We start from the raw sequence: 18,923 nt of genomic DNA on the forward strand, positions 1-18,923 counted from the left end.
TATTGAATTCTACCTTTCCTGTTATATGTCCATAGTCCAGGTGCTTAAATGTGGTTTCCAGTAGTTTGCTGATGCATTTTGTAGAATGGGTGGTTATCCATTGATAACTGCCATGGCAACAAGCAAACTCGTTTCTCACACAGCCTCGAAAACGTCCCCAAATGTAGCCAGTCATGACCACAGCCACAGTTACTATCCTGAGTGATCGGGCAGTCACTTTGGGCCCTGTAGACAACGGGGACTTTGGATCTGTTAATAAACTCCACATTTATTTTTCTGGGTTTCCACTCTGGGTTGCCTCCTGGCCTGGTCCTGGGCAGGGCAGTGACCATTGCAATGTGATACAATGGTGAGTGGATGTGCTGGGTGTCTTGATAATTTGCCCTTATCAAGAATGATAACATGAAGCATGATGTAACCTCTTAGTGGAGAGAACACCTGATGGATACTACAGGGTGTGGCTGCTAAGTTCCTCGGGTCTGACATGAAGTATTCACTAATGGTTTGCAAATACTGAGTGTGGATTTAGTTACTCCAGTATTTTCTGTAGTGACTATTGGTATGAGGGAACTGGACCAGAAGCTCCTTATGTGTTCGGCTTTGGCACAGAGAGTTTTTGAACTGAAATCTTGTGCGAGACTCTATCAAGGACATGGTTTCCTAATGGCCTTCAAGGCTGTGCTTTGCCATACAGTCTTTTGTTCTTGCCTTTTTGTTCTCTGTGGAGCTATGTCAAAGCAGTAACTGACTGCTCACATGAAACTTAGCAAAGATGGGACCAAAAATTTAGCCCTTGCTGTAGCATTTGTGACACTTTAGAGCCACTAGATTTCTTTCTCATCTTAATCTAGGCTAACTGACCCCACTGTTCAGAAATAACATACTGAAGGATTTACAACCAATTGCATGTGTGCAATAAACTACAAGAAATGTGTAGCAATCCCTTACTCTTCAAAGACACAGACATTGGTGTGAGACCTGCAGCTGCATGATAAAAAGCAAGAACTGACCAGTGCTACATCTCCGAGACACCACGAGGGAAATGAAAAGCTAGTCCCTGAATGAATTATGAGTTACAGTGAGAAAAAATATGAGGGCAATAAATGTAGCTCAGCACAATGTTTAGCAGCTGACATGATATGAAGTTTAAAGTTCAGATGTCTCACATTGTGTATCACCCCACATGGCATCTCTTCACCCCACACTGAGCAGTAGTGAGAAATCAGCATGAACTGCAAGGATGGAGTGCCCAAGGCAGGAGAAATCCCCTTTGCTGGAGCACTCTCGCTGCAGTCTCGCTGCTGTTCCTCTCAGTTCAAGAAACCACAAGTCACAGACAAGCAGAAGAGCCCCGTGGGACATGCAGCAGCCAGGCTGCTGCAGGAGTGGAGCCAGAGCTTTTTTGGGGCTGTGTCTATACAGAAAATATTAACTCATGTTTAAGGTCCCAGTGTTAGAGAGAAGTTTGGTCCACTACAGCTGCTATGCCAGCAGTCAGGTTGCAGCCGAGGGGTGAGGAGTGCTGTGTTAGTGAGCTGGGGACCCAAGGGACACTTTTGGAGAGCAGAAAAGTTTCATAACACCTGGGCCCTCTTTACTTCGGGGAAGTGTTTGTAGCTCAAGCACTTCTCACTCCTGTAGCAACTACTTTACCTTTTAGGAGGAGAAACTGCATTTACCACCTGTATTATAGCACAGAACATTACTCAGTCACCATGAGGGAGGGTAAAATGGAGTTTATTTCTGCACTGTCTTTATTCAACTTTATTTTCTCCACCTCTTACCACATCTGCCATCTGTTCTCTGCTATAGTAGCTCACAAGATACCTACAAGCTTTGAGCACAAGGTCCTCTAAAGCATGTAGCTGAATGGCATAAAAAACCCACTCAAAACACTGGTTTAACAACCTAAGGCTCTGCAAAGGCTGGGGTACCCCAGCAACACCATCCTGAGCTGCAGCAGAGCTCGGTATGTGACACCCTGCACTCAGCCCAGCCTCTCACCTGCGCAGTGGCATCCCATCGCTTCTGCCAGGGAAAGGAGCTGCTCCCAGGGTAAGTTACAGTTGTTAGCAGATCAAGGTGTCAGAGCGTGAAAGCAACTGGATTATCCAGCTTGTAGCAGGGTGTGACTAGGAATGCATTTTACTATGTTAAATAATTTGTTATTAACCAAAAAAAAATTGTTCTACAGAGTGTTAACATGACTCAACCCCATGAAAGAAAAATTACGATCTCCTCATTCGCTCAGGGGTTTGTATCACATTGAAGGTGCTTTTCCCTTCAGAAATGCTGCAGGGATGTTTTGAACCCTGTATAAAATGATTTTTCTTCACTTTGTTAGCTGTGTTCTCATCTCTTGAAGAGCTCGGTTTCCACCACTGGTTTTAACAAGAGCAGCGCTTTAGCAGGCAAAGGGAGGATAGAGGCGAAGGGGACCTGTGATACCCTGTGAGGAGGCAGAAGAGTTGAGAAGATGGCCTCCCATCCTCTCTCATCCTCTGACAGCTGACATGTAGGGTTGGCGGATGAACCCCATCTTTCCCCTTGGGCTGGTCCCTTTTCGGATCTATTTGCCTGAATCAGGTACAGAGGCACTGCGGGGCAGAGCTCCTGCCAGCAGCAGCAGCAGCTGCACCTCTCTGCATGTGACTTCCTATCCCCATCCCAAATACTTGCCTTCCTCTGGCATCAGAGCTGCACAAAGGGAAGCATGTAAGTTTGGGGGCTGAGGACAGCCCTGTGTTTGAGGACAAAGGGAATTATCCCAGGCACTTGGAGACTTTGCGATAAGGCTAGGTAGAATGTGATAGCGCTTTGTCAGCTCCTGCTGAGCCCAGAGCTGAAAAACAAAATGGAAAAAAACACCTTAGCACCTCTGTTAAAATCAAGCTCCATATCAACAGCAAGAGGTGTTTAAGCTTAGCTTTTGCAGTAACACTATACGGAATATTTGTACACTCAAACTCCTACAGGTGTTTGCACAGGAATTTTAAAGTCACTATAGGTCCTGCATGAGTAATAAATTACAACAGACGTGAAGGTGGCTCCTATCTTCCCTCTTACCACTTTGTTCATTAGAGAAGGACAGTCCTGTCCCCTCATCTCGCCGAGGGCTTTCCGCTTATCTGGGCACCGCCACCAGTGAATGTTGTGCTAAGCCCATGCCTCAGTTATTCATAGGCAAAAATTTAAAATACACTGACATCACTGCTGGTAAGTTTCATTCTGAGTAGATCACCTCAGATCTGGTTTAATTTGTCATATTGATTTAGCTACAGTGGCATATGTCCTTCACTCATTTTTGGAGCTGAATTTAACCAAATCTTCAGTAACTGGTCAAATTCACACAAAACAATCTCTCTCTCCTTTACTGAAGATTTTCAAGGACTCACGTTAAGAAAACTTTCCTGTCTGACCATTCAGGAGGCATTTTGGAAGTCACACTCCCACCACCAGAGACTTTAACTCCTGTGACCGAAGCCCTTTACAGCAGGCTGCTCCAGTGAGCTGATGTGTCCCCATTTGACTCCCTGCACACCCCACATTCACACAGTCAGACCAGGTTTCCTTATCAGCTTGACCTCAGGTTTCCTATTGCAGAGTCTCAGACCTCTGGTTCCTTTAAGTAATTTTATCATGGTGCAGCACCCTCTCAAAAAGCTTGAGATGGTGCCTCTGAGGAGGGACCCTGAACAAAGGAACCCCTGGGCTTTTATACTCTCTCAGTCTATGCACTTGAAAGTCTGGGATCTTTCAGCTGAGTCCTCGGCTCCTGCTGTGTCTCCAAGTTTCCGGCTCCTGCTGTGTCTCCAAGTTTCCGGTCACCTGGCTGGTGCCACTGGTCCCTGGGCCTTTTGGAATTCAAAGGATTGGCGGTTGACGGCTTCTTCCCTCAGGCTCAGGCTCCTGCCCCCCAGAGCTCAACTTGCAGCTCAGACTGCAGCTGCACACTGAGCTGGATGTAATCCTCAACACTCAGTGTCTGAGATCTAGGCTGGGGGCTAGCAGGGCAAACTGGGACACCCTAGCCATAATTGGGACTGGATTCTGCAAAATGCCTCGAAGACGGGGAGTGAAGGGGTCAAGCAGTAATTCTAACCTTATTCGTCTTTTCAGAGAGTGAACATAAGAAAAGTAAGGTTGGGCTCCCCTGCAACCCCTTCTGGCCCCACAGGATCCTGATGGTCTCCAGGGCACCTCACACCTCCCTAATTAACCTCCCAGCTGTCTCTAATGCAAATTGGGACTAAAGCATGCAGTTTTCCAACTGAACTTGTCATTCCCAAGGAACTTGAATGGATTTCAGATTCCAAACTCCCTTCTGATAATCCTTGCATAAAATGACAGTATTTAAACAATTCAAGGTAAGCACATGAAGATAAATGGATTCAGTCTTGGTTCACGGGGTAATTAACTACTCAGTTGTCCAATGCAGTGTTACCAACCTTTGAATGCAACCTGATACCAAAGTTCAAAAATAATGTTTTCCATTTTCTTAGTGATTTTTATGCTCTTGAAACCCACACAGATACAGCAATTTCACAGAAGTTTCATGCAGATATGCAAGAGTATTATAGTTTACTTTAGAATAATCCATAAGACAAGAATTACAGCATAATAAATTCAGAGCCATAGGTGTGTAGACAGAATAGTATTTATTTATCTTTTTTTCAACCAACAAATTGGGTGAAACAGGAAGCAAATGTTTCTGTCCATAAGTTGTCACAATGAAATCAGGAGCAAGAAACTTTAGACTTTGCAAGTCTGCCTCATATTATTTCTAAGTTTTGGTGAACCAAAGTGACAATTTGACACAGAATCACAGATTAGAAAGAGACGTTAGCCAGAAGCCTAAGGCGGGAAAAGGTTATTACCCTCTGCAGAGAGTTGGTTCAGAGGTGGTTCATCCTGATGAGAGGAAAACAAGAATATACTGTACATGTACTACCTCTACTGAGTTCCTGATGTTTACTACTCTGCAGAGTTATGAATTTTGACTTCCAAATTCATCATTTAAAGGTCTTTCTAAGATTTCCCTTGAGGATCAGGGCTGAAGCAGTATCAGGTGTTCTGTGGCAAATATGCCCTTGGGAGCCCCCAGTTTTCCTAATTTCTGTATGAAAGCCATCTCTGACCAAGATAGCTGTCTGGTTTTGCTTGTGTACTTGCTGCAGAGCCCTGGAGGGATGGTGGCCCAGGCTGCAAACCTGCCTGGGATGCAGGGGTGCCCACCCAGGCCTGGCCAGTGGGAAGCACCTGACATGGGGGCTGCAGAGAGCTGCATGTCATGGAGCAGCAGGAGGGAGGCAGGGAGCCCTGCAGGTCTGAAATGCCCTGGAACTGGGAAGCAGAAGAATAGAAGAAGGGAAGAATGCTCCTCTTTCATCACTTTGGAGTAACCGCAAATAAATGCACTGCGTGAGTCCCCGTCTGCCCGGGGATGGGCTCTCCTCTGCAGAGCTTTTCAGCTCCACCAGACAGAAAAGTAGAAAAGACATCTGTCAGAGAGGGGAAATTGACTGGCTTGAAAATTTGTGGCTGCAATTTGGACCCTCGTCATGCCCACGTACTGTGTCACTGCAGGAGGAATTCAGTTACCATGGGTTACCCTATCAGTACGGGGACCAAGTGCCTCCCCTCCCAACAGCTCTATAAAAAGAGTCACTCCAAGACACCCCAGCGGCTCCTGCCTACCAGCACAAACGGGGAGAAATTTGGCCACAGAGAGAGGGAGGGCCGCCAGAGGAGGTGTCAGCATGCCGTCTGCTTTCCAGTTTCAGTGCCACCTCGTTCTCATCTTCCTGGCAGCCTCCAAGGGGGAAACCAGATACCTAGAGGTGAGCAATACAGCTGATGACTAAAACACCTTTCTGTGCTTTTAACTGCTGTCTTCTAACTTCTACTCTCGGCTTTCAAGCATTGTGGTTTTTTCTCTCTCCCCTCCTATTCCCACCTCTCCTGCATTAAACCTATACCTGGGAAACATTTAATGCAATAGTCCCATGTGTCCTGCACTCCCTCTCGATTTGTTCATCGTCAGCATTTTTGCTGAGTATTTAAGAGACTCACTGTGCACTTAGCTGCTGGGCTCACCTCTAAGGTGCCAGGTTTATTTCTCCTCTGCTGCAGGTTGGCAGCTTTCTGACTGAGCTCTTCCATAGCAGTACTGCTTCTGGAGAAGGGATTTAATGTGCTGTGCCTGTTCTTCAAAGGTGCAGGGAGGGGGCTGCATTTCACTTTGCCCCATACTCTTTTTGCCCTCCATCTTTCACCAGGTGAGGGATGGTGGTGAAGATGAGCCCTTCCTACTCCTCAGTGAAGATCTGAAGCGAGAGCTGTCTACAGGACAGATCTACCGACGGTCACTCCGTGAGTTTTCTTGATGCTCTGGTAGGAACCATTGGTGGGTAGAAGAGTCCTGGAGGGACCTCAGGGCTCAGGGAGGGGAAGGGGGCTAATGGGGAGTGACAGAGGTGCAGGAGCTTTTTGCAATGCCAGAGAAAAGAAGGACAAAGTGTTAAAATCTCAGAAAACCTGTGGTTGAGGCAGAGGGTTGGGGCTCACAGTTAATGGTCCCAAATAATGGGAGCTGGATGGGTATTCTACATCCATGTCCCTGGGCACAGTCACATTGCCAAGGAATGGGGCAGATGTAACAGCTGTGATAAGTGAGAAATCTGAAGGAGTAGAGTGTTTGTGCACTTGTGCACATACACACACAGAGTTTTCTGTTCAGAGATGCTCTGACATGCCACCCCCCCTGCATCCCGCTGTCACACACTTGTGCTCACACATGCAAGTTACTATTTATTCTCTGATGCTGGGCAGGCTCCTAATTGTTTCAGCTGGCTCTCCCTATCCTCACTGCCAGCTAGGTCTCAGTGTAGGGGGGTCTCTGCTATCCCTCTCCTTCCCTGAACTGTGGGAGCTGTCATTAAGTCTCCCTCTGGAGCAGGCAGAGGCAGCAGCCCTGTGTCCCTGCTTCTCCAGGGTGCATTGACATGCTGAGTATAGAGGGGCAGTTCACCTTCACCGCAGACCAACCACAGCTGCACTGTGCAACCTTCTTCATTGGGGAGCCCGAGGAACTCATCACAGTAGGGTACGACTTTGTGAACATCGACTGCCAAGGGGGTGACTTCCTGAAGGTAAGAATCTGCAAGTCTCTTCCCTGCTATTATCTGGCTCGTGAGAGGTTTGCTGTGCACAAGGGGCAGGCAAATATGTATGCGTACATGTGTGTGTGTGTGTATGTGTGTATTTGTGTTTGTGTGTGCAGAACAGGCTGCCATAAAGCAGCCATCTCTGGGATGGCTCCGTCTCCTCCCTGAGCCACTCAGAGTATGTGTCCTCTCATCACCATCCCTCTAAAGTCAAGTCGGATGCAGGATGAGGATACTTCTCCAAACTGCAGCACCAGCTCTTCTGAACTTTTCCCGAAGAACCTCTCCTGAGTGTCCATACATGGGGGACTGGCAGAAAGGTTTGATCAGTACGAGCCAAGCCCGCCAGCCCTATTAGGAGGGTTTTCTCATTGCACTGTGAATCACAGAAGCCCTGCAGATAATGATACAGTTCTCTGAACAGCCCTTACTGCTCTGGGACCTCTGCTCACAGATCACTTAGCATCAGATGATTAGTGAGTGGATCATTGCAGGCTTTACAATTTGCCTGCTAGAGCTTTTCAGGACGTGTACTCTGAACAGAAAGAGGCCCATGACTCAGAGTATCAAAAAACTTTACCAGCCCATTTTTCTGGCATGCAGGAGTGTTGTCCAAGATCTGAACTCAGTCTGGGAGAGAAGGGAAGGCTCAATGGTCCCCAGCTGCTCCCCTTGCCTTGCACTTTGCCCTTTGCTCTGCCGTGGCCAGGTACAGCATAGACCCCATCCCATCTAGTGGTGAGCTAAGCTCCAGGGTGGGGAGGAGGAGGAGGAAGGCTGCCCTTTAGCCCTTTACTTGCCTTCTGCTCTTGGAGAGGTACTGTTCCCCTGCTCACTTTACCCTGGGAAATCCTGCCTCTCTCCCCACATGGCTACAGGAAGGCTGACTTCAGCCTCTTGTGGGTCCAAGGCTTTTGTACCCAGACTTATGGTCTCTCATGGAGGCTAAAAAAATGCCAAGAGATCTTTGACACTTTATTGAGGTTTCCTTTCTTTGGCCATGGTGTCCCAAGTTTCTGTATTTATACAGGCAGCTTATGTCTGATGTAATTTGAGCACCTGCACTTCTTTACTTCAGAAATTTACAGTGCTGGCAAATTCAGAGACCGATCCTGATGTTTTTTCATCAGGAAGTCCCACATACTCACACTAGGATTACTGACTGAAGCAATGGCAGAATCCAGTTCTTGAGTTCGGGAACTGTTGACTGGCGCATAGAAGGAATTACCATGTGAGTGCAGCTAGGAGGGAATTGAAACAGCAAGGCAGGCAACTTTGTAACTATGCTAGAGCTAAGACATATTTCTACTTCTGATACCTTTCTCTGAGCATGGTGAGGGGAAATTGCTACTGTTTTGTTGTGAAGGAAAGATTTGTAGAGGTCAATGCTTAACGTCCAGCCAAGTATGCAGCATTTGTTCTGCTTTCGAGTGGTTAGCATGAGGTGAAAGAGCAGATGCAGGTAAGAACAATACCTCTGCCGATAATTCCTCTGCAAGGTTTTATTGTACTCTAATACCTCTGGAAGGCCCCTGGGACCATTAATAACAAACTGTCAAACACGAATTGTGGAAAATTACAAGCCAAATCAGTAGACATAATGCCCACAGTTTGACAGGGTGACATATTTCTTGTGGCTTCCAAATCAAGCTCATCAAACATTTTCATAGTAACAATGAAATTGCAATAGTAAAAAATAAAAAAATGTGATGATGCTGAAGCAAGAAGAGATACTTCTCTGAAAAAAAAGATAACTAAAATTGTTATTCAAAGGAAATAAAGACAGCATTAAAAGTTTTATATATCCCTTTCCTAAATACCAATTGAAGCATGAATAATTAGTTAAATGCTAGAAAATCAATAAATACTAAGACTTTTTGTTTTCAACTGGTGGTTTTGAAGAGGCTATCTTGGTGTCAAAATAAAAGTGTCTGTCATACTTAATGTTTTTATCCTCTGCTAACAGAGCAATAAGCAAAAGCATTGTTTTCAATTATTCAATCCCCGTAGGTATTTGATGGCTGGATACTCAAAGGAGAGAAATTTCCAAGTTCCTTGGACCATCCCCTCACTACTTCTCAAAGATATGTAGACTTTTGTGAAAGTGGGAACATTCAGCGGAGCATCAGGTCATCACAGAACGTAGCAATGATCTTCTTCAGGATTCATCAGCCAGGCAATGGATTTACTGTCACAATCAAGAAAAATACCAATCTCTTTCGTAAGTCTGCATTTTATGTCATCAAAAGGGCTTCAATTGGGGCTGCAAGGAAAATGAATGTGTTGGTTTGCACTGAATTCTCTCACTGTCATTATCTGCACTAACACAGCTCCATTAAGTCCAGCAGAGCCACACACACCTGCATACCTGCAGATTTGACTCAGACTCAGTGTGTGTCACAAGAAAAGGAAAAAAAAGCTTAAGAGATAACACAGGCATGGCTTCGATATACAGGACCATAAGGCTCTTTCTTTCAAATAAGATCTCTCCCAATCTAATATTGGCATGTTCCAATATATTTGGGTAGAACAAATAGTATTAATTTAGAGAGTTAAGCGATTTCTAGATCTGGGTGAACAACACTGTAAAAATATTTGAAAAAAGTCAACAGTAAAAACAGTGTATCAAATAATTATGTGATGGTTATGAGTGATATATGATCACAAGGATTTATTTTCATGTTCTACAAGCTTGTGAGCTGGCAAGGCACAAATAATCATAGAATAATAGAATGGCTTGGGTTGAAAGAGACCTTAAAGATCATTTTGTTACAACCATGGCCAGAGATGCCACCCCCTAGAGCAGATTGTCCAGGGCTGCATCCAACCTGGCCTTTAACTCTTCCAGCAGTGGGACACCCACAACTTGTCTGGGCAACCTATTACGGTGCCTCACTTGCATTGTTTTTTCAAGAGAGACAGGACATTTAATGTTCAGACTAGTCTGATTTATTTGCCTTACTATGCAAAGCAACAAAAAAAAAAAAAAAAAGACAAAAGGTGATAGCATGTCTGTCCCATCCTTAATCCAGGTTATTCAGACATAAGCCTGCAAGCTCGGTCCCCAATCTGGTTGATATGATTATTGTGAAGTGGCTAGTGTCCTTGACTGTCCTGCTGAAGCAGCTGCAGGCCCCCAGGTCTGTGTCAAGGATCCCTTGGGCTACATACATAGATGATAAGTTACTGCCTTATTAAGTTTAAACCTAAAGACAGAGTTACACTCTCATTTCAACGATGTATTTTGCAGGGTAAGGAACTCCAGTTAAGAGGAGCAGAATTGGAGGTAGGGGGTTGCTGGCAGTATCAGGCAATAACCTGTCAAAGCTAAACAAAGCCCTCCATCCACATTTAGCCTCCTTCAAACTGGCAAACTGTATGAGCCCTTGACAGCAAGAGCCCCTGACATATGGATTTGGGGTGTGAGCTCTCTCATTGATTACTTCACTATCAAGTTCTGTCAGACTTCAAGTTACAGATTAAAAACAGAAAGGGAAGTTTTAAGGAACAAATGTTATGGAGGAACCCCAGAAAATGCTACATGCATATTTTTCAGCATTTGGTTGCAACTCTCAGTAATTAAATCACCTTTGGTTTTTTTGGTAGTACATCATTTTGCTACACTCAGTGTAACTCTTGTACCTTCTGCTGTGTCCCAGCTTGCAATGTCATCTCTCAGACTCCTTCAGGAAGGTTTACCATGGTCATTCCTCACCAGCATAGAAACTGCAGCTTCTCAATAATTTACCCAGTTGTGATAAAAATATCTGATCTTATCCTAGGACATTTAAATGGCCTCTTTTTAAAGGTGAGTTCTTTATTTCCTAATAAGTTACTACAATGTGCAATCTTCTGGGTGCAGGAGAGGAAGGGGGTTAAGCAGGGATAGCCTGTAGCACTGGTTCCTAAGGCATGTGTGCTCCAGACCACTTGCATACGAGCTGAGGGCTCTGGTTTCCCCCAGAGATGAGCGTTGGGTCTGTCTTTGTCTCTATGGTCTCTGTAATGTTGCAGTGGCAAACAAATTATGCAAACTACCATTAGTGCATGTAACTACTGCTTGCCTAACAAAGGGTAAGAATTTCATTATAAAGAAAGGAGTATGTCTGTATTTAAACTAATGAAAGCAGCAACTGCTCTAAAGAGAGAAAGGAGACACAAATTAGATAGTAAGGTATTAGCATGGAGAAAATACAAATGTGCTCAGAACTGACTGTCTGCTCAGCATGCTGAGCATCCTCTGCTCCATTTGCTCTGATCTGGGGTTTGGCCAAAACATTTGGTTCTTGGTGAAGAACACAGAGGAGAGGACAAGAGCTGTTGGTGATACTCTGTGGCTGGGAGGTCTAAGAATGTGCGAATTCCAAAATATCCAGAAGAATAGAGCAAGAAGGTTTGTTTTGTCCTGCCAGTGAGTCAGGCAGCCTAGGTCCTTCATGGGGACTGCCAATCTATGAGCAAACCGGGCTTTGAGAGATGGGCAAGTGAATTAGTTGAATTATTCAGAGAAGGGCAGAAATGGGACAACTGCAAAGGAAGGTAAAGAAATCAGGCACCTAAATAGCAGCATAGGGGTGACAGCCCAAAGGTGCTCAAGGTGTCCATGTACTTGTGGGTCCAATATACAGTGAGCTCCTGTTTTCATGCAAAACTACCCTTTTGGTTAATTCCTACTTTAATTAACCTTTGCCACAACAGTGCATTTTAGAACACTTATTGCTCAGGAATGAGTATGGTATAGTGGAACTGAAGTTCGTGTCTGCCAGCTGAGTGTGTGTTCACATGCAGCCCTTAACTGCATTATTTGATTACATCCAGAATCAGATTGCTTATCAGCACTAAAAGCAGTTAAATTACCACCTTAACTACTTGTCAGTAATTTTGAGAGCCTACTTAGGTCTTTCTTTGGAATTAATTAAGGAAATTAACTTACTAATGTCAAATCAAAAGAGTATTGCTCAGGATGAGAAACTGATTTCACACAGGTTTGAGCAAAGGGGATTTCTAAAACCTACTGTTGGCTGCAATCATGTCTAGAGAACTGCTACATTTTGAAGAAAAACGATAAATAACTTTTAGCCTTTACCTTTTTAGAAACCATCAGTAGGCTGTGCAGGAGTGGGAGATTTTGTAGAGCTTCTAGGAGGAGCTGGCTTAGACCCATCCAAGATGTTTCCACTAGCTGACCTCTGTCACTCCTTTCATGGGTCTGGTAAGAACTCCACATGATAAAATAATTAACCAGAATAAGATATGCAGACACCCACCCCCCATCCCAACCCTGCAACCTGGATTTCCTGCTAGACTGGTGAACTTCACATCTAGCAGAACATGAGATCTAAAGCTATTCAAATCTGTGGTTTGGCTGAGTGTTACCATGACCACCTTGCCCTGCTGTAATGATTATAAGAAGGTTAAATTATACATATTTTTTAAATGCTTCTCCTATGACAAATATGATTATTAGAATGTCAGCACATAAATGAGTCTGGAAATTCACAACAAAGGAGGGAAGAGTGGTTACATTCTCATTTAAGGAGCTTTTCTCTTGCTTACTCAATGTTTCCAGAGCCTTCTTTTCTGCTACAGGTGTAACACATACCCCAAAATTATCAGAGCTCTCATTCTCTGCTTTGAACCCTGTAGAGGCTCTGAATCTGTTTCACTATCATGACAGGTCAGTGACTTCTTTCTCCCCATGAAAATAAGAATTTCCAGTTTCCATAATATTCAACAGCAGACTACAAAGTGTGGCAGTGATGTGATAGATGAACCCCTGTGGCACACCTGTCATACCTCAGGAGTATCAGTGGGGGCACCAGACAAGTGGCATTTACACAGAGTTAGAAAGCAGGAACATGCCTGGTACTTCACCCCTGTGGTCTCCCTTGCCTTTCATCACACCACAACTTAACAGTCCAGGCACTGTTCAAAGACGTAACCAGCAAGTGCTGGTGCTGAGCAAATACTGAGCACTGAGATGAGATTAAAATATGTTTTGTGAAGGAAATGAAATTCCATCTCAAGAGCCCCTGCTTTTTCAATGACACATCAGATTTCTCCAACCGTGAGGAAGGAACTCCAAGTTCCCCAAATGAAACAGGCTTTGCCAAGCCCCTACTCAAATGGCTCATCTAAAGCAGTGCTTAGTAATACTTGTTTTCTCTTAGAGACAATATGCTGGGCACTGCCATTTGAATTTGTCTTGATGGGACTCTCATATGCCTTTGTTACTGTGAAGAACATCCTTATGAACAAACCCACTCACCCCTCTAATAGGAAACATTTCAATATTGCTAATTTTGGTTGTCCCTGGGATAGAGTGCCGTTATCCTTACCTGTCGCTCATGATGTCTAACAGTAGCACATAGATGTGGAGTGGCATTTGCACGAGTGAAGGTTACAGTGCTTTATTAAAAACCCAAGCACTGTAAAGCAGAACTAACAAATACAAAAATTAATCAGCAATATCACGACTGGCAGGTCATTACTACACACAAATTTGCTGTATTTCCAAAGTTGCATGCATCAGTGCTTTATAATTCTCAATTTATAGATCTCTTTTCCCGCGGTCTCTCTCATGTAAGTATATCTTTATATCTCCTTTATATCTCGCTTCCCTAATTAGCCCAAATGAAGATTGGCTGTGACAACACCGTGCTGCGAATGGTCTCCAGTGGCAAACACATCAACCGTGTGACATTTGAGTATCATCAACTTGATCTGCAGGAAACAGAAATGAGAAAGGAGAACAGCATTGAGGAATTCTGCTTTCCTAGTATCTGAGAAACCAGGCCATATGTTTTCAGATAGCTAATGAAAATAAGGTTCTGGGGAATTAAAACAATGTATTTTTTCCTCTAACCAGCTAGTATTATTGAGCCTTTCTATAAGCATATTTCTTTTTTCATACAAATCAGTCATTCCCATGAGCAAGCAGGAAAAAGCAAGAAATATATTAATCTTTGCTATTATCGTTATATTCTTTCTGCAGTATTTAAGCTCATTTACCACTCCAAAATCAATAGCAAGAATAGAAGCGTATGTTTCCCATATAAATATTTTTAGGAAAATAGGCGCAAGCCCTAGTCTGAGGACGTATGAATCCCACAATAAGTACAAACTTCAGGCCGCAATTTTATCCTTTTAGATCAGGTATAAACAAAAAAAATTAGGTGGTGAAATACACTTCCAGTTTTGTAAGAGGAAGCCCAGCATTAGTGTGTTTAAAAACTACTGGTTTATTTATGACTATAAATGTACTATTTATTTCTAATGACATGTTTTTAATAAAAAATTATAGCATGAGACTTCCTTACACAAATCCAAACATAAATAAATATATTTGAAGAGTTGGCAAAGAATTAGTATGTTCTATTTTTTTCTGAAGAGCTCTTTTAACATTCTGGTTAAACTTCCTAAGTCATGTGCAGTTTTCTGGAAATAAAAATTTTGGACACACGTTGCTGTAAAGCCGTGGACTATTATGAGCAGAAATTTGGTTTTCCAAGGTTGCTTACACCTCCATATGGAGGAAGTTCCAGCAGTACACTCTTATGGAGTTTTTGTTCAGATGTCCTGCTGATATGTGGAGGCAGGGATACATGAATATAGAATAATTTTTTCCAGGCCTTTGGTGACCCAGAAGAGGAATGTTAGCCTGACGAGCTCTAGGAAGCGCAAGCACAGCAGAGGACCAAAGCTGTGTCCTAGCTCAGAGAGAGGCACAAGGAGTGATTGTTATGTTTTCTGCGAGTGATACCTGGCAGTAATGGGAGCAAACTGTTCCTCCTTCAGAGCTCAATTAATGTTCAAACCTAATTAATCCAACTGCATTCCTGAAATCTCCCACTCTGATTTATGGCTCTTATTCTCACAGTCATTCACCCAAAATCAAGTGTCTTGATTATTCAGCAGCTCTGAAATTAATCTCCCTGACTGAAGTGTGTGAAAACTATAGAATGCTTCAAACTCTCCTTCTTTTGGGTTTTGGGAGCCCAATTTTTGTGACTGACTCATGAACACAGGGATGTGTTTGGCAGATAGGTCAGACTCAGGTGGCCATATCCACTCTACAGGGCTGTGTTCGTGGATAAAGTGGGGATTGTGGGAATGCTTCACTTTCTTCCAAAGTAATCAGACGAAACTGCTGCTGGCTACCCCAAGACATGGAGCAGCCATGACTCGGGTCTTAGTGAGGGGTCTTTGGCCACTACGTCCCTGTTCCAGCCCCATGCAACCCACTTGGGCTTTCTGAGCCCTGCTGCCAGTGCTGGTGCGGCCACCCAGCACCAGAGACATTGAATCCAAGAGCCATAGAATCGTAGAATGGCCTGAGTTGGAAGAGTCATCTAGTTCCAAACAGGGACACAGGGACACCTTTCACTAGACCAGATTTCTCAGAGCTCCATCTAGCCTGACCTTGAACACTTCCAGGGATGGGGCATCCACAACTTCTCTGGACAACCTATTCCAGTGCCTCACCACCCTCACAGTAAAGAATTTTTTTCTAAAATCTAATGTAAACCTGACCTCTTTCAATTTGAAGCCATTCACCCTTGTCCTTTCACTACACGCTCTTGTAAAAAGCCTCTACACCTTTCTTGTAGGCTCCCTTCAGGTACTAGAAGGCCACAATTAGGTCACCCCTAAGCATTCTTTTCTCCAGGCTGAACAACGCAAATTAAATCAGCCTTTCCTCATAGGAAAGGTGCTCCAGCCCTCTAACCATTTCGAGGGTGCTCCTCTGGATTCATTCCAAGAGGTCAATGACCTTCCTGTGCTGAGGACTGAGGACCCCAGAACTGGATGCAGGGCTCCAGGTGGGGTCTCACCAGAGCAGAGTAGAGGGGTGGAATCCCCTCCCTTGACCTGCTGCCCACTCTACTTTTGATGCAGCTCAGGATACAATTGGCTTTCTGGGCTGCCAGTGCCCATTGCTGGGTCATGTCCAGCCTCTCATCCACCACCACCCCCGAGTCCTTCTTGGCAGGGCTGATCTCCATCAGTTCATCCCCCAGCCTGGATTGATACCAAGACTGCTCTGATCCAGGTGCAGCACCTTGCACTTGGTCTTATTAAACTTCATGAGATTCCTATGGTCCCTCTCCTAGAGCTTGTCCAGGTCCCAGTGGATGGCATCCTGTCCTTCAGGTGTGTCAGCTGCACCTCTCAGCTTGGTGTCATCTGCAAATTTGCTGAGGGTAAATTCGATCCCTTTGTCACTAATAAAGATAATAAATAACACTGGTCCCAATACAGACCCCTGAGGGACACCACTTGTCTCTGGTGTCCATCAGAACTCTGAGTCATTGACTCTACTCTGTGGATAAAACTGTCCAACCAATTCCTTATCTATCTAACAGTCCACCCACCAAATCCAATTTAGAGAGAAGGATGTTGTGGGGGACTGTGTCCTTTACAGAAGTCCAGATAAATGACATCTGTAAGCCCTTGCCTTGTTCACTGATGTAGTCACTCTATCACAGAAGGCCACTAGGTTGGTCAATGAGGGAGAAAAAAATTAGGGCTCAATTAAACAGCTTTTTTTCCTCAGAAAACTTGCAGTGAGAGAGCATCTCTGTCCACAGATACCTCACTCAGCTCGTCCTTTCTGGTGCCTGTCGCTGTCAGAGTGGCCCGAACTGCAACTAGCCCCACCAGCCTTTACTGTGCACCCTTTGGTGAACCAAGGCATGTTTCTGGGTTGCACCATTTGGGAACAAGCCCCTATGTCAAACTGTTCCCATTCACATACCTACCTTCAAACTGGGAAGAGGTAGAGGTCTTTAAAATGCTACTCCTTGGTCATTAAGAAACACAGAGGAGTTGAAATATCAACAACAGATCTCAGGTCCAACAGCCCAGAACAAAGTCGCTGGTGAAGATAAACTCACAATCTTTTGCTTCATGCAGTTTCATGGTGGGATTTTCCACCTTTCAACTTTATGTTGTACTTTTTTTTCAATACTGACATGAGTCAAATACTCCAAAACACCAAGGCCTTACAGAAAAGATTCTTAATGCTCAGTGATTTGAGATTTCACATTGCATAGTATAGAGAAGTGGACTCTATTACTAAGAAATGTTACTGTTATAGATGAAGGAGAATGTAAAACAACACTCTGCATAGTGCAGCACCATCTATTGATATGGTTCCATGCATAATACTCAAGTACCTGGTGATTTTCCCAGAACTTGTCACTTCATTCCTTTTAATCAACATAAACTTAGGCAGCACCATCAATTATACCACTCTTCTCTGATGGCTGTCTTGGAAAAACCTGGACCTCAGACAGCTAGCCATTCTCTGGTCTGTGATTTAAGTTCTACCTCATACAGAAAATCAAGTCACTTCAGTCTGTGTATCTGTATTTATGAAGGCCCTTATCATTTCAGGAGCTGTAGAACTTCAGTCACAAGAAGTCAGCTCTTAGATGTCAAATGTCATAATTCCTCCAGAGTGTAGTACTGGAGAAGTAAGGAAATAAGTATCTTCCTGAGCGGGGGAGCGGGGGAGGGGAAGTACAAAGCAAAGAAAACACTGCAAGGAGAAAAATGAAAAAGGTAACTGAAAGTTTGTAAAAGGGGGGGGAAAAGCAGGATAAGAAATATATGAATAACATGAACATATGTTGAGAGAATCAAGAAAAGAATTTATCAATTAGCAAGGTTACAGCCTGGAATCTGGCAGGAGTTGGAAGGCCTTCTAAGAATTAAAGAAGAAATCAAGCCTCTAAAAGTAAAAAGGTAATGAAAGTCTTTGAAGAAGCAATGTTTGGAAATTTTGGCTTTGAAAAGAAATTGTATGTCCAGGATTCAGACACCCTGATATCCGTCACTGTAGGCAAAGTCATCAAAACTCACACTTAATGTTAAAACTCACAAAATCATCAGGAGGAGGTGTGAGTGACAGACTTAGTGCAGACTCTGATATCTGAGAATAAACCACTTTTCTTTGTCTTTTTTATTTGGCATAATTACTGACTTTCCTTTAGAAAAGTGATGTAAAAGGTGTTATGATACCACAACAGTACTACATGACACAAGAGTACTGTGCTAGATTTAGAAAAAAAACACAGATCTTGAACTGATGGGTTAGCCAACAGTCAAGTAATGACTGAAAAACTCTTCAGCATCACAAAAACAATGAAGGATCCTGTGGTTAAAAATTTTTATTTGCAGTGAAAGGGAGAAATCAACCGTTTTTGCTGCATTGCTGTATTAACATGAAATCCAGGGTGGTTTTTCAGAAAAAATAATGTAGTGAGTTGCCCAGAGGGAAGCTGAATTTCCCACTTTAATTAATATTTCACAATTAAAAGTCTTCTACTTCAAACCATGCAATAAATCTTCAGCTTAAATGCTGGGGGAGGGGGGTTCCATCTATACCATGTATAAATGAAATAAAATAATAAAAACTACAGAAATTTAATAGAGAGTGCTAACTAAGACTTTGTTGTTAAAATTGTCCAGAAGAGAAGATAGAAATACCCTGAAGGCAGAGGGGAAGAAAATAGCTTCTGTAGTGTCCCTACAGAAGTGACCCCAGGCATTTGAAACAATCAGTCAGCTGAAATATGTTTGTCAAGAGTTTTCTGGCAATAGAAAGGGGAACATTGTTATGGGACCCACCAACATAGAGCATATGCCAAGAGCCTTGTAAAATAGGACTTGATACAGGAGCAGATACAGACTTGTTCAAGATCTTTGGGATTTTTAAGAGAAAAAAATACTGTTCAGAAGTTAAGGGTCATT

General features: G+C 43.7%; 1 protein-coding gene across 1 annotated transcript; it reads left to right on the forward strand.

Moving 5' to 3' along the window:
- The first annotated feature begins 5,658 nt into the window (after window positions 1-5,658).
- On the forward strand, window positions 5,659-14,527 carry CRHBP (corticotropin releasing hormone binding protein). The gene is made up of 7 exons (XM_027671588.1): window positions 5,659-5,840; window positions 6,279-6,372; window positions 6,994-7,151; window positions 9,177-9,387; window positions 10,826-10,974; window positions 12,261-12,378; window positions 13,795-14,527. The coding sequence occupies exons 1-7, from the start codon at window positions 5,760-5,762 to the stop codon at window positions 13,950-13,952; spliced, it is 969 nt and encodes a 322-aa protein (XP_027527389.1). The 5' UTR covers window positions 5,659-5,759; the 3' UTR covers window positions 13,953-14,527.
- Window positions 14,528-18,923: the final 4,396 nt, after the last annotated feature.

This window comes from Neopelma chrysocephalum, unplaced genomic scaffold (assembly GCF_003984885.1).
Source record: "Neopelma chrysocephalum unplaced genomic scaffold, ASM398488v2 Primary Assembly neopelma1_97102, whole genome shotgun sequence".
Classification (NCBI taxonomy): Eukaryota; Metazoa; Chordata; class Aves; order Passeriformes; family Pipridae; genus Neopelma; species Neopelma chrysocephalum.